This window comes from Anser cygnoides, chromosome 7 (assembly GCF_040182565.1).
Source record: "Anser cygnoides isolate HZ-2024a breed goose chromosome 7, Taihu_goose_T2T_genome, whole genome shotgun sequence".
NCBI classification, from domain to species: domain Eukaryota; kingdom Metazoa; phylum Chordata; class Aves; order Anseriformes; family Anatidae; genus Anser; species Anser cygnoides.
The window spans coordinates 24,692,454-24,713,776 of record NC_089879.1 but is presented as its reverse complement, the minus strand read 5'-3'; the positions used below and the strand labels follow the sequence as shown (position 1 = coordinate 24,713,776).

The 21,323-nt window shown below is 52.7% G+C and overlaps 1 protein-coding gene across 4 annotated transcripts in view; it reads right to left on the bottom strand.

Annotated features, from left to right (window-relative positions):
* The window catches only part of ASCC1 (activating signal cointegrator 1 complex subunit 1), a 32,073-nt gene that overhangs the window by 10,364 nt on the left and 386 nt on the right, over window positions 1-21,323 (bottom strand). For 2 of the 4 annotated variants that reach the window (XM_067000870.1, XM_048069393.2), the window contains exons 2-9: window positions 20,521-20,658; window positions 19,312-19,411; window positions 18,585-18,682; window positions 16,990-17,168; window positions 11,090-11,226; window positions 8,715-8,834; window positions 5,257-5,381; window positions 3,465-3,544 (exon numbers count right to left, since the gene is read on the bottom strand). In XM_067000870.1, the coding sequence (XP_066856971.1) occupies window positions 3,465-3,544; window positions 5,257-5,381; window positions 8,715-8,834; window positions 11,090-11,226; window positions 16,990-17,168; window positions 18,585-18,682; window positions 19,312-19,411; window positions 20,521-20,658 (977 nt within the window). Of the gene's footprint in view, window positions 1-3,464; window positions 3,545-5,256; window positions 5,382-8,714; window positions 8,835-11,089; window positions 11,227-16,989; window positions 17,169-18,584; window positions 18,683-18,880; window positions 19,222-19,311; window positions 19,412-20,520; window positions 20,659-20,908; window positions 20,928-21,323 lie in introns of those variants that run through there. The other 2 variants (XM_067000871.1, XM_067000869.1) reach the window with 2 other exon arrangements.

Genomic DNA, 21,323 nt, shown 5'->3' with positions numbered 1-21,323 from the left:
ACCCTCCCGGCGAGCCCTCCCTCTTCCAGCACTCCCAGCGCCTGCGGACAGAGGTGCTGAGCACCTCCACAAAGAGAAGCTGCTCTCCTGTACTCGAAGGTCACGGTGAGGATCCGTGCACGGCTGCCTTTCGTTTCTGCTTTTGGTTCTTCTGGGAAACCTCGGCGAGGAAAGCACTGCCTCATTCCTGATACAGCGAGGCTGCACCACGGTCTCTTACTCGGTCTGTTCTCACCCCGGTGGATTTCTGTTTGGTATTTTTAACTCCAAACTTTCCAAACAGCCACCTCCGGGTGTGTGCTTGCTCCAGTTCTCAGCCCTGCGTTGGATATATGCTTTTAGCACCTCGCTGAGGATAACTGGGCAGTCTTGATCTCACCCAGCGTGGGATCTTCGGCCCTTTGATTTCATCTCTGCTTAAAAATACAATGGGAGGAGACTCTGTCTGCTTAAATTCACTAACAAACGCTGCACAGAAGAGGTAGCAGGGGCTTCAGAACACAGTCAGCGCTCCTCATCTGCAAGGGGAATTGGCAAGGGTGGCTCTGCACAGGGGCAGGTGTTACTTTCTTTAACCGCTTGTTGGGTTTAGGGTATTTTGAGTCTCTTTCCTTACTCAAAACTCGCTTACCTCTTGTTGGAACAGGGCAAAGGCTGCCCTCAGACTCCTCAGACCTCAGAGTTAAGAATCATTCAAACCCAGTGAGGGTTTGGATGTTTTTCTTCCCACCGTAAGCCTTCCCTTCCTTCTGAAGCATAATGGAAAATTTTGGCCGGGCTGCGCCTCCACGTTTCTTTCCATTTTTATTTATTTGCCACAGCCTTAGCATTTTCGCAAAGGGAAATAAATAAAAGCAAGCGAGTAAATAATAAATAAAAGCCCGGAGGCGGCCAAGCCTCGTCTCCGGAGATGCACGCAGCTGCCCCAGCCGCCTTGGTGCCAGGGCTGTGCCGCTCGGCCAGCTGCGGCGCCGGGCACACAGCCACCCTCGGGGACAGAGGAGGAGGAGGAAGCAACGCGGAGGGGCTGCCAAGCCCGATCTTCCTCGCACGGGGAAGGAGCTGCCCCCTCTCTCTGCTCGCCAGGGGATGTTTTGCTTTGCTCCCGAGCGGAGCGAGAGTTTGGGACGTGACTGGGATGCTCAGAGGAGCCCAGCAGCTGGCGACCCTAAAAGAAATAGGTATTGCTGAGTCTGAAGCAGTTCATAAAGCATCCCCCATTCCTCGGGACGAGGCAAGCACGAAGGCAGAGCGTCTGGCGCTTCCACGGGAGGCACAGATCACTCGTGCGCTTCCCTTGGGCTTTCTGCACCAGCTAGACCAAGCAGCCTTCTTCACGGATGTTCTTCAAGACAGAAGCAATTTTGACTCCCCAGCGCAACTCGTCCTACAGGATCTATTTTCTGAGCAGTGTGGGAAGGCACCGGCCCGCACAGCCAGTTATTAGCACAAATAGGAGTGGATGTTTAACTCCGCGGCACGGGTAGAACAAAGGACTATTAAATAAAATTCCGATTAGGGCTGCTGAAAGCAAAATACCAGCTGGAGCCTGGGGTAACGCAGGCACGCTACCAGCAAACATGTGCTGCCGGTGCATCTGCACACGCACACGCAGCAGCCGGCCGCTTAGATCCTGTGGCAGGAGCTAACGAAGCCGCTCTGCAGGAGGGCGACCTCCCCGACCGGAGGATAAATGCTGTGGGTACGAGGGGGCTGGGAGGGAGCCGGCGCATCCCTGCAAGGTCATGCTCGAACGCTGCTTCGGTGGCTGGGCTCCGCTGGTAAGCAGCCTGGAGCTATTTATGACTCACGTAATTAATTAATGCCAATGGGCGTTCTGCTGCAGGCACGTGGGAGGCCGAGGGGAAACACGAAGCGAGCAGGTTAGGTAGGAGACGCGGTGGAGGTGGGGGAGAAGGATGGCATTCCTCGCAGCAAGACACGCTCTGAAGCAATTACCAGCCGTCCAAACAGCCAGCAGCTCCTCTGGCTACCTCGGTACAGAATCAATTAGGAGTTTTCAGAATGCCTCGGCTCCTGTTTCAGAAGCATAAGGGACAGCCATCCGAGGAGAGGCAGCTGCATTTCTCCGCTGCTGAGCGCCACGCACCGCGGGACCACGGAGCCCCCAGAGCCCCCAGCCCGCAGCGCGATCCATAAGTGGCGTGGCCAGCAGAGGGAGCATCGTTAATGCCTTCCAAGTCGTAAAGGTTTTTGGACGAGGAGCATTAAGGACGGAGGACGGCTGGGTTTTACGTCCCTCTCGAGTCCGAGGACAAATTTAACACGCACCAGGGAAAGGACGGGAGGGACAAAGCGAAATGTGGACACACACCTCGAAAGCTGAGTCCCTGCAGGTGCTTGGGGCTTCCAACGTGTGCCACCTTCCCTTTCTGGAGCCAGTTTTGGGGCACTAGGAGCTAACCGAACCTCACAGGTCACATTAAAACCCAGGGACCGCATCCGTGGCTTCCTGCTTCAGCGTGCAGTGCTGCAGTCTCGCCCCGGGCGCGCAGCATGATGCTGAGTCATGACACTGCGCTCGCACAGACAATGAGAGCTTAACCCAGTTCTGTCCCTCTGCTTGTCCTCTGCGCAGGGGAAATCAATCAGCCCCACTCCCTGCCTTCACGTCTCCATCCAGCGCCTCATGCATTACGCAGGAGAACTGCAAGCACAAATAAAACAGACCTTTTCTGTCCCCTGATGCCCCAAACTCCTCCCGAGCTGTCCGTCCCCCAACCAGCCTCTCTGATGTTGCTGCCAGTTTGTGGCCAGGACACCTAGTGGTCCCCAAATTTCATGCCTTGTCCCATCTCCCTCTTATCACAGCCACCTGCAACAAATCCCCTCACCCAACAGAGATGCAGATTTGCCTGCAAGCCAGTGCTGCTTTCCATTTTTGCTTCTCTGGGCTTGCCTTTTCTCTCTGGATACTTGCAGGGGCCAAGCACCGCAGCATCAGCCTGACGCTGCCATCTGGAAGAGCAGCAGAGGCTGCCTGCAGGCTCAGCCCAGGCTGCGGCGTGCTCCTCTCCAAGCAAATCAATAGGAGATTTAAAAAAAAAAAAAAGAGTATTCGAAATGGCAGTCGGTTTTAGCAGCATAAATACGAGCGAGTAGAACAAGAGCAACTAAGTGCTCCTTTCTGGTGGGCTGCAAATCGACACGAGCCCGAGTCTCCAGGGTAAAACACGAGCGGAGTAAACGACAACACGAACACCCACTTAGCATTCGTGCTACACACTCCTGATCTGAGCCTCACCAGCTTTGAGAACGCTTCTGTTAAATGCTGTAATGCTCCCAATTATGAGTGATCTAGATTGTTTATTTTCTAAACAGATCAACCCCCCCGGGAGATCCCATAAGCCTAAGACAAAAGCAGCCTCAAAGAGGTGTTTCAGCCTCTTTTGGCTGGACAATATCCACAGCTGGCTCCATTTCCCTCCTTGTTTCATACTGACCTTGAGGATATTTTGGCCATTAAACGACTCCCGTTCCTTGAAGGATGATTTACCAGCCGTGGTGTCGTTGCGCTCTTCAGCTGTGAAGGGAAAAGCCACCACCAGAATGAGCCTCAGATGGGAGAACTGTGTGTGCTGTACTTCACCCCCCACTCTTCTCCTCCCCAAAGTCAGCTGCCAGCTAATAAGCCCTCCTTGCCCGGTTCTTCGTGGAAAACACTTTGATTTTAAGGAGAACAAGGCTGAATAAGGCAGGAATTGGTGCCTCTGTCAGGGACACCTGCGTTACCTGGAGGAAAACCCTAAATCTGAGCTCCTGTGGGGTGATTCTGTAGGGCTGGTGGCTGAACCCAGCAGCACCCACACACACCTCTGCCTCCAGCTCTGGGAGCACCCCGGGGCACCACGTAGGTGTGGGGCGCACGCTCCTGCAGGGTGGGCAGGCAGCTGCACACAGAGACATCAGGAGCAGCAATCTGGGCCTGCCAAATGCCGGCGTCTCAGATCCGTCTCCCCAGAGGATGCCTGGATTTTTATATAATCCCTGAGTACATGATCTGTTCTTTGCGAAGGACCTCTGCCTCCCTCTGCGAATATATTCAATATTTCTTTTTCATCTCCAGCATTAAGGCTGAAGTCCCACTCACACCTAATACGCTATTCAAATCCTGGGCTGAATATAAAGCAACTTGTGTGGCTGCCTGGGAGCGCTCTCCCCGCCGTGTCTGCATGCCTCGCACGCCTCGCGGGGTTGCTCAGCATATAGACCAGCCGCTACTTACTGCCCCTGTGCCTCTCCCAGCAGAAAGCAGCATCAGCACTTTGGGCATAGGTTCTCACTGGTTTTCGGGGCTCAAATAATCTGTCTTTTTAGGGTTTCTGCTGGCAGAGCACACTTATCTGACCTCGGCAGCAGCCAGCCCCAAAGTCTGCGCAGAAGGCTCTAACACAAACTCCCTGCTCTTATCGCTGTCCATGCAGAGCCTCCGAGGCAGTAACTGGAGAACACTCAACGCTGCACGAAGCTCAGCATGCCAGAGAAAGCCAGGAAAAGCTCTCCTGCAATGCTGTTAAGGCTTGCGAGCTGCCCAGCAGTGCCGGAGCATGTGCGTGTCTGCACATGAGAAGAGGGCTGTAGCAGGCTGCCCCTCCCCGAAGGCAGTGCTGCTGAATAAAGCGCTGATACGAGCCGTGCTGCAGGCTGCTCGAGCAGACAACCTTTTGGCAGAGACACCAGACACTCGCTGCTCAGCAGCAGCTTGTATTCAGCCTCGTCTGAATCTGATTTAATGAGAAAGACACGGGAATCAGGTTCCTAAACGGGCAGGCGATCTTTAACTTGACCAAAAAGAAGCGCGTTTTCATCTTGTTTAAAGGTCAGCAGAGCACATCAAGTTGTTACTGAATTTCAGCTTAATGCTGGGGCTCAGAGAGCCCAAGACCTCACAAGGTACTTAAACGCATTCCTTTCTGGTCCAGAGCTTGTGAGCGCTACTGGGCAGTAGCGATCTGGAAGCTAAGACAAAGGATCTTTGAAAAGATCCAGAAAGCACTCAAAGCATGCCTGCCTTCTCCAGCTGACTGTTTTTTCATTTTGTCTCAAGTTTTATTTGGCAACCCCCCCCCCCCCCAAAAAAAATCTCAGGTCTGAGATTAAGGGGGGACAAAATCACAACATTCATAAACAATTAAAACATGAAAAGTGTAAAAGCCAACAGTTACTGACCAAAGCATTCCCTGTGCAGCAGCACTACGTGAAATGCATTTACCAGCAAAGAAGCAGGATACCCACCACCTGGATCTTTCCTGAAGAGCGTGTTCATGACCGTGGCGTGCAGTTTCACCCTATCCCACTCTTTAAGCATCAGGCCGGAGGCCACAAACCGCTCCACCAGTTGATCAGCGATCACCTGCAACCTGGGAAGGCAAAAAGAAAGAGAACAGAGCAACGTAAAGGAAGGAGAAGCTCCTGTGTTGGCAGCTTTTTGCTTCTCTGCCAGCGTGAAACGAAGCCTCTGCATGCACTCAGGAAAAGGGAGCAGGGGGAGCTAACAGAGCCACCGGGACTCAGTTCTCCTGCACAAAGTCCTGGCTGTTTGTGATGTGATTGGAACGTGGAGGACACATCTCCCTTGAACACAGCGGACTCTCCTTGCACGCGCTGACACTGACGGAGCCCTGGGGCTGCTCGGGCCCCGGGGGAGCTCTCGGTGCAGGGACTGGGACCTGTGCAGAGCACCAGGCTGGAGCTCGGACCCTGTCTGCCCCAGATAGCCAAGCTCCACTTCTGGAAGAGCCCAGACCGTGGTGACAGAAGGTGCAAACCCAGACAAGGCACCCTGGTGAACGCTCCGACCTCCAAACTCCTGAGCAAGCAGAACCAGGGGACTTGCTGCCACTGGCTGGACTTAGTGGGGAGGCAGAGCCCAGGGCTGCCGCCTCCTGCACGGCCCCTCGTGGGCTGCCAGCAGCCACGTGATAGTCCCTGGGCTCTCAAACGCCCGACTGCCATGGTTTTGTGCTGCTTTCTGGCTTTACATCACTGGTTTTTAAAATTAGCAATGACAAAGATTAAATGAATACCATTACGGACAATCCTAAAACAAATTAGCAGAGAATAGCTCAAGTGAAAATGGTGCTTTATTACATTATAAAGTTAATCAAGGAAATAAAACAAATTAGAATGAATTATAACGGAAATTATTTGCCATGTGGGAGGCATCAGAGCATGATCTCTCTCTCAGTCCGAGCCATTACATGTGCAGAAGGGCTTGCCAACCTCTAATGCTGTCTGCAGTTATGCAAACTAAGTCGGGCAAATCACATCTCCTGCTTTACAGCTTAAGCCGATCAGGATCACCCGAAGATCAGGAAGGAACTCCACCCCTCAGCCGCGCCAGGAGCTACGCAGAGCTAGCAGGACGCCTCGCATGAGATAGGAAGGCACGCAGCTCTCACAGGCTGCAGCAGAGCCGGAGCCAGCACGGCAAACCACGTGGCTGCCGCTCTCCCCCTGTATCGGCCCTGCAGCTGAGGAATTGCTTTCAGCCTGCTTTGCCCACTTCCCTGAGCAAAACCCAGCGGGTTTGAGCAGGCTAGAGGTGCGTGGAGCTGTTTGGCAGCGATCTGTCTAGCAGAGCAGAAAACAAAGTGGAGTTTTCTGAAGGGATTTCCGCTCATCCCTTCTCTTTTATCACCGTTCGTCCAACCCTGTGCTGCAGTCTCAGAGGAAGCAGAAGAAATGTTAGGTGCTCTCCATCAGCACAAAAGTATCTTCTTTTCCCTCTGCAAAGCTAAATGTTTGCTTCCCTTGCTAACAGTTCGAGAACTATATTAGGAGAGAAGTGCCAAATCCTTCAGCTGTGAGAGATGAATTAATTCACAGGTGAGGGCAGGACCAGCCTGGGCTGGGGATAAAAAATTTACAATCACGTGGTTCTCTGTGAGCCCGTTCCTATGCATAAGCAAAAAAGGTGTTGCAGAACACAAGTCTGGCAGCCTCCAGATGCCACCCAAAGCACAAGACCTGGGTTTGGCCAAAACCCCAGCTAACATCCTCCGTGAAGGAGGGAGGAGATGTTACCTCAGCAGCGAGCTGTTTCTCAGGGACTTCGTCGCTTCCAGTTCCCAGGCACGGTGGATTTGAAGATTTCATTTCTCCAAAATGGGAAAAGCAGCTCTGCCTCCCTATCAGCCTGCAACGTCAGTCCCTAACCATGCCAGCTGTCCCCAGACGTGGGCAGACATCCCTGCCTCGCTTTGGGCCCTACTTAGGCTCTGCAGGACTTCTCTCCAGCCACAGCCTTATTTTCAGAAGCGCAAGCAGACTCGCAAGCACAGCTCCTCAGAGATGGTCCAGAACTTGGACACCCAGGAGAAATGAGGTCCACAGCTCAGCTCTGACACTTCAAGTGCTTTCTACAACAAACTGACCGAAGGCTATTTGGGTTATCCAGCGTCTGCCTCTGTCTCACCTTTCTGAGTGCTTCTTCCTCGTTTCTCCCTGTATTTCTCTTCTCTCTCCTGGCTGATGATTGTCCCGGTTCTCCACCCTCCCCGTCTGTTTTATCTCACCTCTTTCAGGGTAGGACAGACTTCAAAGCGGAAGAGTTGAGAAGAGGAAAAGACCACTTCAATTCCTACTGCCTCCCAGCAGTTGTTACGCTTTCATTTTCCCACCCGTTTTTTTATCCCACTTCCGATCTCTTACTTCAGCAGAGCCTCCAAAGCGTGGTTTTCCCCAGGGGGTCTTAAGCAGGGCCCCCCCCCCCCGTCTTCTTTTCCTGGGGGAAAGGAGCTGCCAGAACACGTCCCTTCTTCCCTGAGCAGGTCCCTGCCGACAGCCTCCCTCCTCCCCTGCTAGCTCCTGCTGTCCTCTAGCAAGGGGGTCAGACACCAAAAGGGTAGCACTGCCAGAAGAAAAACGGCCATATCTCCAAAAGAGAAGGATAAAGCTCTTTTGGCTACTCCTCTGCCCCCTTCCCCACCCACCTCACAAGCTCCTGATGCTTGTAACAAGCTTCCTTACATTTCCCCCAGCTGCTGAGAAAGCATTAAGAGAAAAGATGGTGGTGCTGCTGCTGGTGATGCACTTGTCAAAAATGAGCTGGAGGAAGGTTGTCCAGTCACCACCACGCCTGGAAAGGAGCGTGGAGCCTTCTGCTAAAGGCACCAGCACGCACTGACACCAACCAGGCTTCAAGATTCCTCCCCAGCAGCTCAGAATACAGATATTTCACACCCGGCGTGTGTTTCAGGCTAGATAGAGATACAAAAAAACAACTCCGTAACCAAGTCACACTTTTCTAGGGACCTTCTGGCGTAACTGGGTTTGGAGAATAATTAAATGCTGCAGAATAACTCAGGCTGCCCAGATTAACCCGGTTTGTGCGCTGGGAGCCAGGCAGCAGAGGCCAAGCTGTCCTGCCTTCTAAGTCACCTCACGAGTATCTCCTCGGCTGTCTGCTCACCACCTGCGCCACGCCACCATTATTCACTCCCACAGACTGCTACGGAAACAAATAACATCTCTCGGCCGCACCACCAGCGACCGACCTGAAGAGCAAACACATCACTGCCTGAACCGGTTTGGGAAGCAAGAATGACTTCATCTTCCTGGCTGCTGGCCCCGGGGCTGCCAGCAGCACCCACCAACTTCAGACAGGGCAGGGACCCTCGGGCACACGGCTTCTGCTGCCTCGGCACTGCCCGCACGCTGAGGACGGGAAGAAAGGAGCGTGGGGGACTCACCTGTCCGAGCCGTCCTTCATGTGGACCTTTGCGTAGAGGACATCTGTCATGGCAGGGTCATCGTTCATGTACTCCACCCCGGCCACCTCCACTGCCAGGGGTCTGCCTCCGGTGATCTTGCTAGAATGGAAGAAGTCCCTTGTGTTAAAGAGCAAGACATCGCACCTGCTTTGGAAATACAATGTGTAGTACTCCTCACACACACACTAATATATATATATATATCTATATTTACTAAGGGAATGAGATAAATCACATTTATTGCTCCTGTCAAACACAACTTTGAGGTTACGTGGGGCTTAAATGTCATACAGACCATACGGGGCAGTGAACTCCACTGCAGTGCTCTTTTCTTTCCCTTTCATTTAATGTTGTTTGCACTGGGGTGGGGAAACAAACAAACAAACAAAACAAAACAAAAACCACAGAAGAAGGCTGCCTAATTTCAAGAGCTCAAAAAGCTACAGCTGCTATTGTCTCATCAGCTCAAGAAATACCATAAAAACATTTAAATTCATACATTCACTGTTTTAGGCATATGGTAAGACAACTTGTCGGTATTCACAGGCCATCTCAAAGCAGAGATGTCTATTTACTTTCTACAAAACCCATCAGCGTTCAAATGGCAGAACTCCTCATTCCAGAGAGGCTCCTGCCTTCCCTGAGAAGAGAGCGATCGTGACACAAAGCCTCCAGTTCATTGATTTTCGCTGGCACAAGCACTCGGAGCAGAATGCAGCTCTAGGTACGTTTCAACATCCACTTACAAACGCTGGAAGTAAACAGAGCCGCTTTAAAATCATCTCCAGCAACTCTTGCGGGGAGGCGAAACCCAAAAACCGTGCACGATGTGATATGCACTCCCACACCTGCAAGCGCGCTGTGCAGCCGAGCTGCTTCCAAAAACACGCCGCCTCCCTGCCTCCGCCACCCGAGCATCGCGGGGAGGCAGGCGCCGCAGCGAGAGCTCCCTGCGAGCGAGTGCCGCTGCCTCGTTTACCGCCGAGGTCTCGCGGAGCATCCAGACAGGCAGGAGAAATAAACAAGAGTTAATAGCACGAGCGTGACTTTGCTCTAACCTTGCCCTCTTCCACTCAGCCCGCCCAAGAGACCAGCAATTGGGTTCTCTGTAAAACCTCCCAGGTGGGACAGGGGAGCGTGATTTCCTCCTCCAGTTTGTTTTCTGGGAGGAGAGCAGCACACGTGCGGTCGTGCACGTGAGACTACAAGCACCTGAGGCCACACACCCTAAAAAGGGACAAAAAGGGCACATCTACCTTCACACGGCATGGCTTGCGTTTACAGAAGTAAACAAACGCTAATGAAGGTTCGTGTGGGTGGAAGGGAGCCTAAATTAATTTTAAGCGTATATTTATTTGGCTGTGTCCGGGGAAATAACCTGTTCAAGTGGCGATTCCCCCTCCGCCAAAGGAAGTGGAGGGTAACAATTTTCTGTCTCGGTTCTGCCCACCTACACGGAGGGTGCCAGTTTAAGTACTGCAGGCAGCCCCTGCCCTTGGAAACGTGCTTGCAGTTCTGTCCAACAGCTGAAAAAACAGAGCCTGCACTTTAGGGGAGGAGGTAAGAATCTTGGCTGTGCCTTGATTCCCACAGGTACCAGCAGGCACAGCGTGGCTAATTCTTCTAAGGTAGAAAAGAAAGGAAAAAAAATCAGGAATCAGCGTTCTCTGTGCAAAGGCTTTGCAGAAATAAATAAATAAGCCAATCCCTTAGGTCATCTCCGATTTCTAAGCCGTGCAGAGATAAGGTAATTACAGCGTCCTTCAGCCACGTTTCCAGTTGGAGCCACAACATCTGCAGCTCGGTGTTAACAGGCAGTGAGAAAGCCCCAGTGCTGGAGCCGCGCAGAGCATTTCAGCCCAATTACTCACACGGCTCCCGCTGGCTTCCCTGCACACAAGAAATGCATGTCAAGGACACCTCGGCATCTGCTCTGAGGCAGGAGGGAAGCGGCGTGCCGGGGCCTGCTGCAGACAACACGCTGAGGTGAAGGAGCTCGCCCCTCCCTCTGCAGCAGGCAGGGGACAGCAGCGAGGATCTGCTCACACAAAATAATAATGGGGACTGAGGGGAGGAGAAGGAGGGACTGGAGCGGGTCTGCAGGGAAGGCTGAGGGTTGGGGCTGAGCCACGAGTTATGCTCTTGGTTGTTGCGCTCTTTGGTTGTTGCACGCTTGGTGATTCCTGCCGCTCCTGCTCAAAACGTTCAGCTTTTTTGTAAATTTCTGGAGTTTAGAATTCTAAATTTCTGGCTCACTGTTGGGCTGCTCTTCTCCTCGCTGCTCCTCGTTAAAGAGAGCTTGCCTCTTTCCCCCCGCGCACGCCCTAGGTGTGACAGCCCTCTGCCTCACTTACTCCACAAAGTCCTCCTTGCAGCGCTGCAGCAGGTCACAGGCCTTCCGGATCTCCTGTTCGTTCAGCAGCACCAGCGTCCCCAGAGTCAGGTGAAGCTTGGCAGGGTTCTGGAACAGGCTGCTGCTCACCCCGTGATCCTACAAATCAACCAGATACAGACCCTCACCCCATCTCAGACACACACCTCTGCCGGGGGGACAAACACAACAGGGAACGAGCACCAAGCCGCCAGCACCGAGCCTTGCACCTCCGTGTCGCGGCTCGAGCTGGTGGCGACTCGGAGCTGAGACCGGGCTGGATTGCTCAGGCTCTGTGCGCGAGGCACAGGCCAGCACTGCTCGTGTGCTCTGCCTGGAACCTGAATCGGGGCTCATTAGGGCAGGCTCCAGCCCAGGGGGACTTCCACGGCCGTCAGAGCGGCCGCTGCCACCAGCAATGGACTCAACGCAAGTCAGCGCAGACACGGAACTGGAGAGAAATGTGGTTTTGTGCAGTACAGTTGGAGCCAGCCGCGGCGACGAGCTCTAAGTGGTCTCTAAATCCTGCCTAAACACAGGGCGCACCTCACTCCACCAGCGCAGCTCATACCAGCCCTGATAATTACATTTTTCTTGTTCCCGTGTGCCCTATAGTTTGCCGAGATGAATTAAGTTTAAATTCCCTTTAAAAAAAGAGCTACATGTTGTTGCTGGGGAAGAACTGTTCCCAGGTGGAGCAGTGCTTACACTCAGCCTTCAGGAACACACTCTTTTGTTCTAGGATATTTATAAAAATACCTCGAGGATGGTTAACACGCCCATATTACAACAATTATTTCCACTTAGCGGCCATTTTCCATCAGCACATTAAATAACCTCCACTTTTAACTCCAGAAGAAGCCTGCACCGCTTACCCTGCCACTGAAGCATTTCTCTGAAAAACAAAAAAAAAGTCCACTGACTGAGAACGACAGCTCTGAAGTTTCTACCTGTGCTTCAGAGTTTGAAATAAAACCTTTCTGGCATTTAAACACTGCAGTACCTCAGCCCCTCGGAGCTCAATGCCTCACACCTCAGCGTTTCTTCAGGCGAAGCTTGGTGCTCCCCAGCCCACAGAGAGCGTGTGCCTGCCTGCCCCTGCTGCTGATCGTCTTCTTGCTGACTGAGCCCCTAAATCCTGGCGTGGGCTGCAGACCTCAGCACCAGGCAGCAGCCTGCAGCAGACTCCCGACGAGAACAGGAAAGGGGGGTGCCTCCATCTCCTCCTCACCTCTCGGAGCCTTTTTATTTCCTTTAATTCCTGCTGCTGCTAACGTGCAGGACACGATTCCTCTCCATCCGTCTTCTTTTAATGGTACCCGTAGCCAGAGGATATTTGGCCCACCACAAAACAACGGCTTGGGGAACAGAAACTGGGAGAAAGTTTGATCTACCCGTGCCGCAGCCAGCCAGCCGGTATCCCTCCCACAGCGCACGCAGACAACGAGGACTGTACAGTAACAAGAAAGTCGTGCGCAGGTCAGAAAGCAAAAACGTTGCCCTTGTTTTCTGGGACAGGGAATGCCAGTCCGTACCGCAAACACCAAGCCGCCCCACAAGCAGCCTGCACCCCTCGGCTTCCAAGCACCTGAGTGTGGGCTGACAGCTGACAAAGCGCTGAGAGCAGCGCAGAGCAAACAGGCCACGACCCAGATAAACTTCCTGGCTTTCTCCCCGGTATTTCAGACAGCTCCTCAGCGCCCTGCTGACACCCCTACTCTTCCGCAGGCCGGCAGATCCCACTTCTCCCACGCACGAAATGGGTGCTGCGTCAGAGGTAGCTCTCCCTGGTGCAGGCGGCGTTTCTGCAGGCGTCTCAGCAGTGTCGTGGTCGGGTTTGCTGCTCGTGGAGATGCAAAAAAAAAGCTTGAAGTCATTTATTCTAATCCCAGATTATGAGACACAATTCAGTCAGTGCTGTGACGATCCACACAATCCAGTCTGGGGCCTTAGGGACATCTTCCAGCAATCCCTCCCAAGGGAAGGTAACCAGAAGAGCAGAGGTGAGACATCGGAGGGGGGCACAGAGATCCCAGCACCTCAGCCACGCTCTCTGAGTTGTTCTTGGTGCCAAACTCCTCTTGCACCAGCTCCTTCCCCTGCGCCGCGGAAGGTGGGCATCACCTACAGCACAAGTGGCAGCGAGGAGCGGAGGTGGGCCTCCAGCCCTAATGAAAGCCCCGGTTCCCAGCCCCAGAGCTGGGAAGCCGAGCAGCAGGGAATCCCCCGTATTTGGCAGGGGAATCTGAAAGCTGTGTATTTGCAGGAACTTGCTGGCAGGTACAAACACATCAAACAGATCCTATTGTCTCTCCAAAATGCACTGCTCAAACCCCTGTTCCCTAAGGATGCACGATGTCATCGTCGCAGAAAAACAACTCACTTCCACTCATTTAGGCTTCAGAAAATCCCCCCACATACTCTTTCCTCAGATCTCCCTCCCACTTCTACCTTTGCTCCTCGTCTAGCTGGAACATGGAAAGGGTTTTATTTGGAGTCTTCACCTCTTTGCAAATCCCAAGCACATTGTTCCTGCAAATCCCCGACACCACAGCAGGGAAAGCACCGACCGAAACACGGCCTTCTGTGTGACAAGGCAAAGGATCGAGCAGCTCAGCTCTTCCTCCCTGGCTGCATCCTTTCGACTGTCTCAAGAGCTTCCAATATTTGCAGACAGCTTTCTCATTTTTTTTTCCTTAATAGCATGATAGTGCCTGCCAGCAGTATGCCCTCTCCCACCCCGATCCCCAAACAAAGGAGCGAGCCAGAAAAACAGCTTTCCCTCAGAACCGACCGAAGGGCTGCAGGCTGAGAAACCCCTCCCATTTTCTGTCCCTTCCTCTGTGAGATCCAGTGTCTCGTTAGCAAGGTTGGATATTTACAGGTTGCCACGTATTGCCACGCTCACGTTTCTCTTCCATTCTACATCTGCACAAGGTTAAGACTGCAAACCCTGTGTCTGCACAGCTCTGAAAGACCCAGCCGTGGTTTTTCATGGCAATGTGACTGCATAACCAAAGCTTCTTCCCTTTTCCACCTGCATATTCAGACAAACGCCTCAGTCCTCCTTACTCCAACACCTACATGTCTGTGCTAGCAGATCTCCAAGGTCACCCACACATCCGGACCTCCCACATCAGCAGGGACCCCGTCCAGGTGAGCCTCCCCTTATATTTATTCTAAAGTAGCCTCAAAGGAGTCTCCCCTCAGCTCTGCTTCGCCGTCTCACCGCCCTGACGACTGAGTAGCGTGAACGACACCTGAAGTGTTCCGTGCTCAGCACAAGGCTCACCTTACAACAGGTCTCGAGGACAAAATAGAAAATGAAGTTAGAAAGCATATACCCACCAACATAACCCTAAGCTGTAAAATATAAATGAATGGTTGTCATAGGAACTGCTTCGGAGAGGGAAGAGAAAGTGGCTCACAAATGCTCAACGGCCAGAAAAAATCCTCACACACACCTGGGCTTTTCCCCTCCTTGGAGAGCTCCATTCAAAGACTGGAGGCTGCCTAATTCTGCAACGTTTTACACCAGCAAATTGCGAGAAGAAGAGAAGCTCACTGCTATCACCGAAACCTATTCAGATTTCTCTAAGTATCCGGAGAAATCCCGTCGCTTTGGACAAACCCACAAGCTCTTCTTGCTCTGCGAGGCACAGTTTTGAATTGCTGTTTTTCATTACCGACGTGCTTTCCAGCAGACCCTGCTGTGAGATGAAGTGGCATTAAAGTGGCATTACCGGCTGCAGGGTGATGGGGAGGCGTGCGGCGCTGCCATGCACTCCTTCAGCTAACAGGCAGCAGTACGTCCACGGGCCCTTCTGCTAACACCAGGAGAAGGAAGGGGAGGAAAATAAAGCGTCGTGTATTCCTAGGCTAGGCGAACCTGGCACGAGAGACAGAAGGTCTGGCAAGAGGGGGAAAATGGACATCTCAGCACTGCTCTGCCCAAACGTGGGTTTCTGCAGCAGCTTGGGGCACGGGGGCAGCCGGAGGTCTGCAGGTGTTACCAGGCAGCTCCTCCTGGATGCAGCTGACGGCGCTGGGGAAAGCACCGAGACAAATTTATGGGAACGTTTCCGAGTGGATGGCAGACAGTGGCGTGATGCAAAGCGATCCTGAAAAGTGAGCAGGAGACAAACAACACGACAGGGACAGATCGGGAGGGGGCCGGAGAACAAGTCAGATCAGCAGGGGCTGGGCCAACAGAGGGCTGCGGAGACGTGTCCAAAGCAGCAGGCACGAAAAACGAGCGCTCTGCAAGGAGAATGGGGCGAGGCCAGGTGAGGCCAGCGTGGGGCAGGAATAAAGACATGGGACGAGGGCGTGGAGGAGGGCAAAGACGAGTAAAAGAGGCTCCTCCTTGGAGACGTTACACTGAAAGGATTCGCCTGACATGGAGACAGCCTGGAAGCCTGGAGTGAGCAAGAGAGATGGTTTTGCTGTCCGCAGGGAGGGACAAGAGATCCCCAGGGCCTGCTGGCAGACAGCTGGAGGAGGAAGATCGGATAAGCAGGGTCCATGATGGTCGGGGGCATCAAGCAGAAGGACTGCTACAGCCACAAGCCCCTTTAGAAGGAGTAAGGGGCAAGAGAAACACCAGGCTGAAAGCAGCAGTCTCAGCCCAGGACCAACGGCACGAACAGGCACTGCCAGAGCCCCACGCTGAAGTTAGCAGCCCCCCAAAAAGCCCCCTCTCTCCCCACGGCTGTGGTGTCCCCCCACAAGCACTGGGACTGGCAGCCAACAGAGGGAGCCAGGCCACCACGGCCACCAGCCAAGGTTTTTGCGGCCAGCTCCCGGGCTTATCGGCCAGAATCAGTTGTGTTTAACATCCTGTGGAAACCTCGGTGACAGACAGCTCCTGCAGTGTCAGGGAAACAGGCAGCTGGGGGAGAAGGAGGAGTTAAATCAGAGCTGCCAGGAAAGACAGGACTGCAAAGCCTGCTGTGAGAGATGAGACAATTGCCATGCAAGCGACCACGATAACTTTGGCAAGACGCGCACCTTCCCCAGATATCAGGTAATTCACACGCAAGGCACGAAGACCCAGGACAGTGAGGCTCTTGAGCTATTTGCAAGCTTGCGTTCCCCTTTGGAAGACACGAGCAGAAGTGGGGGGCCTGACGGTAAATCCATCAGCCCACAGAACCCCGCCACACACACACAGCCTGACCTCCACCTGCCACGAAGGGGGTCTCATCCCCCTTGCCTAGCTGAAGCAGAAAACACAGCAGGGAGAGCGCTACTCTCACTTCACTCTGCTCCTCCTTTCCCCACGCCTAGCTACTGCCCGCCGCTCTCGGCGCAAGGTCTGCAGGGAGTAGGAGGGACTGTCAGCACGGCGTCTCGTGGCGAGGAAGAGACGAGATGAGACTTGCAGGGCGGCACGTGCTACCGAGTCGTTTCTCGCCAAGCTCCCGCAGTGACACCCGTCCTCGTTCGCTGTCAGCAACCACAAGGAAAAGTGAAACAGAAGCGGCAGCAAGCTTGTGAATTCCTACCTCGTGCTGCAGTCACACAGAAACATATAAAATATAGAAAGGTCCGCTACATTATTTAGGGGCTTTCTTATTAAAAACAAAAACCCCACAAGAAACAACCCTCTTCTGAACCTGAGAATATCGTCCCACCTAGGAAAATCTCTAAGGAGGACAAAATATTTTACCAACAGTTAACTAAGGAAGCCATTCCCCATTCCAGATTTCGCAATAAATTCACAGCTGATCCACCAACTTCAGCAAAAGACCCGCGAAAAACACAGTGCTAGGAAAGGTAAACGAAGAGTGAGGCCTCCCAGGTAAATGCCAGAAAGCTGCTTCAAGAAATGAGACTGCTGAAGGGCTTTCGTTGGATTTCAGTTCCCACGCGGGTGCTAACCTTTGCGCATTTCTCGAGCACTTCCTCCTTGAACTGCAGGAACTTCTCCTGGACCGCGGGCTGGTTGAGAGCGAAGGAGAGGAAGTGCGTGAAGGGCTGCTTCTTGCGGAAGCTGTCCAGAAGAACGTCGATGCGCGTCCGGGCTGAGATGACGCCGCTGCGCTGCTGCCCCGTAATCACTGCAAGGGAACAAAGCGGGACCTGCCTGGCTATCACGGAGCTGCAGGGAGACTGCCGACACCCCTGCCCACGTAAAATACACAGCAGTTAAACAGACAGGCATTTTGTGTTGGATTTACCCAAGTGCTTTAAAGTATTGACATTGCAGAGGTAAGAATATTTCATCCTGGAGTCGCCAACGGAGAATTAGAAAAACCTGCACAACAGCACCTCTCTACTGTCATCCCAGGGCTCACCGAAGGAGTGACAGGAATTAAAACCCCCAGCCACGCGCAGAGAAATCTTGCCAGACTCCCTGCTCGACTTAAAACGCCTCACACGGCTGTGCTTTCCTCTGCAAAGGCAGGATGATGCCATCAGAAGCACCCCTCTGCTCTCAAGAAAGCCAGCTCTGTGTGTCTAAAAGACAATAGCAAAGAATCGCTCACTTCAGTGGCTCTTCAGATTTCTAGAGCATTATTTCAAGTTTCCAGAAAGGCAGTCTCCCACCCAAAGCGACAAAGGAAATCTATCAAAGATCAAGATGGCCTATATCGTTGGTGCACGCACTTCAAGGCCCCGAATGGAGAACACTTGAGCTCGAGAGGAACGAACTGCAAGGAGCAAGATTTTCTTGGCTTCCTATTATTACACGTTTTCAACATCTCTCAGCCCTCCTGAAAGTCCTTCACGGTTCTCAGGAAGAAGTCAAGGCCCACTTACTGAGAAGTGCTACCACATTCTGGCGCGGCGTGACAGCTGGATCCCCCGGCACCTAATCCCCAGAGCCCTGTCATAAATTGTGACCCTACACAGCACCAGTTATCCGTGGAGTGCGTGTAAGGGGCCCTCTGGATACCCACTTTGGCAGAACTCTGCAGAGGCCAGCCCTGACAAGCAACGCCTCCTTTCTCGTTAAGTCACCGGGAGTGATGAGGAGGAACATAAAGTACAGGAGAGCCTGCTCTCACTCTGAGGATCAACTGACAGCACCAGAAAGGCAGCAACGTCATCAAAACACTCCTTGCATTAAAGGGAAGTCTGAAGTTCATTTTGTGCATAAATATGCAACGCAGCATTTTTTTTCTGGATGTATGTTACAGCTCCTCGTTAATGGGAATAGCAATAATTAAAAGAAAAAAAGAAAAAAACCCACACGTTTGGGCCCCAGGTTCACAAGCTGGCCATTGAAGTCTAAGAATCAACTTCATTGAGAGCTAAAAAAGGATTTAGTCTTCCCCCAAAATCTTATACTACTTTATAAGGGTTTATAGACAGGGAAAAAAACTCAGAAGTGAGGTGATTTCCCCAGGGCCATGAGGTGGGTCAGCGCCACGCCAGGTGCAGGAGCTTAAGGAAAGCACCTCCTGTTCCCTGTCCCCCCTCAGATCGTGTCTGTGCAAGAGCCGATGAGAGAACACTGATTTTAGGCTCACCGATTTCCCCTTCGACTCCCGGCTTGGGAATGCTGATTGAGGTTCGAGTCTCTGTTTCTAGTCTCTTCTTGGTTTCTCCTTTCTTCCCGATTACGTACCTGGAGGCATAAAAGTGGAAGAGAGTCACTGGCTGGGCCTCTCCCCATCGGAGGTGCCCAGGCAGCAGACGCTGGCTCGCTTAAGTCGGTCTGTGACAGCTGTTCCCAGCAAATCCTGCCACTGCACATTTATCACCTGTGTTTTCCCCTTGTCCCCCATAGTAAAACTATTCAACCCATAAAACTGTCAAAACTAACTGGATAAAGCCTTGAACGCTCCAGGCTTCCCGGTGAACATCAGATTTGAGCCAATAGTCGATTCCAGGCACGTGCTTTCTCCCAAGGCTTTCACAAACTCCCCCTGCCAGGCTGCTCACCGCGGTTCCTCCTCCCCTTCTTCCAGCCTCCCCGATGCTTTCATGTTGAAGGGAAGAGAGGCTCAAAAACTCTCCTGCCAGCCAGAAAGCACCACCTGCTGTCTCTGTCACAGCAAACGCTCGGAGCCAAGCGCAGCACAACTGCACTAGAAAGGCATTGCCAATTCTCCCCTCCCAAAATCGGGACGGCCACAGAACAGAATACATTTCAGAGATCTGCTGCTTACCCTGATCCCCCCCCCCAAATATTCCGCACAGAAATGCTTCCCCAGCCAGAGGGGGCTCAAGGAAACCAGAAACACATAGGCTCACTTGTACAACGGGCTGGGGACCTCCACTCTGCACTGGAAACCTTTCTCAGTCTCTTCCACCACAAAGGCATCGCACGGTTCATCTGCACAGTCGCCGGGCCCTGCCAGAAAAGAACAGCAGACCTTGAACAGCCGCTGTAAAGCCTGGCAGCGCTTTATGTAGGTCAACAGTCTCACAATCTTCTTCTCCCAAGGTTAAACAAACCCCCCTCCGTTGCAACTAAAGGCTTTTTAATTCATCTTACTACCAGCTGTGAAAAACAGAATGAGGGCTTCTAGATCTGGGAGGCGTAGGGAGGCAATAGTTACAGCCCAAGTGTTCTCCCCACTGCAGTTTGTGGGAGAAATGCCCTCATCCACGTTATGCTCTGCTCTCCTGGCAGGGTGGGCACCATCAACCCGCTGAGACAGTGGAGCAGGAATTTATAGTCGCAGAAGAACAAAAATAAAAGGTGAGGAGAGCTTTGGTTCAAGGCTCCAGGTCCAGCGTTTTGGTGCCTGTTATGACCAAACGTGATTTCCAGAAAGAAGCAGGGGTTTCTCTCTCCTTCCAAACGCACCCAGGGATGGATCTGGGTTGCAACCAGCTTATCGCAGCTTTGTTCAATCCGCTGACAGGCAGGGTGGAAGGGGGAAATGGGACACTACAGCCACAACCTTCTCTACTTGAGAGATAACAGCTGGACCTTTCTGTGCCCACAACTCACACAAAACTACAACAAGCACACAGGCAGAAAGATAGCGTAAAGCAAAGCAGGACAAGAAGAATTCTGCCCCAAAATCGCTAACACCTTCCAAAATGTGCATTGGAAAAAGCCAAATTTTTTAGGGGCCAACACTGCCAGGACGGAGGAATTTTGGCAAACAGCCTCCAGTCCTGCTGTATCTGCGAACAGTCCCACGACCAAAAAGAAAGGCAATTCAGGAAAACAGATCTGGTTGAAACAGATCTAAGTTTGTTTGTTTGTTTCCTTTACTGGAGGTCTTTCATAGCCAGCAAACGTGACCAACAGTCAGTAGTAGAGCCACCCAAACCCTAGGTAATCAGGTTTATATCTGCTCTTTGGTTAGCAAGATCATCAGGGGCCATCGCAAAGCATTTCTCTCCTTTTTTAACATCTCACTCCACCACAGAGGCAGGTCCTTGGGCACAGAGAGATATCTGAGGGGACACCAAGGCTGTGTCCAGATGCCACCAGGAGCCCCCTACCTGCGTAGAAGTCTTCGTCCTCCTCCTCCTGCTGGTGGACTTGCTCATGAACGAGATTCTTCCTGTAGACTCGCCCGCCGATCCTTATCAGGGTGGGCCTCAGGATGTCCATCGCGCTGCTCCTCTGACAGCGGCACGCTGCAGGAATAGAGACAGCGTGTCTCCCACCCTCCTTTTCATACAGAAAAGCTGAGTTTCCGCTCTAGCTGCCCTGCTATGGCACAACAGGCACCCAGGTAGCTGCATGCTGAAGATATTTGGATATTTAAGATGATTTAAGCCACGTGGCTGCAGCATCTCGCCGCATTGTCTCATATGGTCTTTGCGCTGCTCAGAGCTTATGTGGTGCTTTATTTTTTTCACAGAAATGGCAAAAATGAAAGCTCACTGTGAGGAAATATGGTGAGTTGGAGAGCTGTGTGTAAAATCCTGGCGATTATCCCCCAAAAACACGGGGAGCTGCGTCCAGCTTTGTGTGTGGAAAACGCGTTATGGTGTGGAAGCGGCAGGGTGAGCTGCAGAGCCGGGTGGCGTGTGTCAGATGGCACATCTATGCACTGAAATCGTTACATGGGGAAAATTTGTTTTTTAGTGTTTTCACCAGAAATTTCTGCTGGAAGCCTTCAGATCGCCCTTGCCAGGTTTGTGCCCGCGCTGGCAGCACCTGAGGGGGGACAAACGACGGGGGGCTGCTCCCTGGGGACACACTGCCCCCGGGCCGGGTCTATGCCGAGCAGGGCCGCGGTGCTGGGCAATTTAACGCTTTTTTATTCCCTAAAAACCCCAAAATCCCGAAACGACCG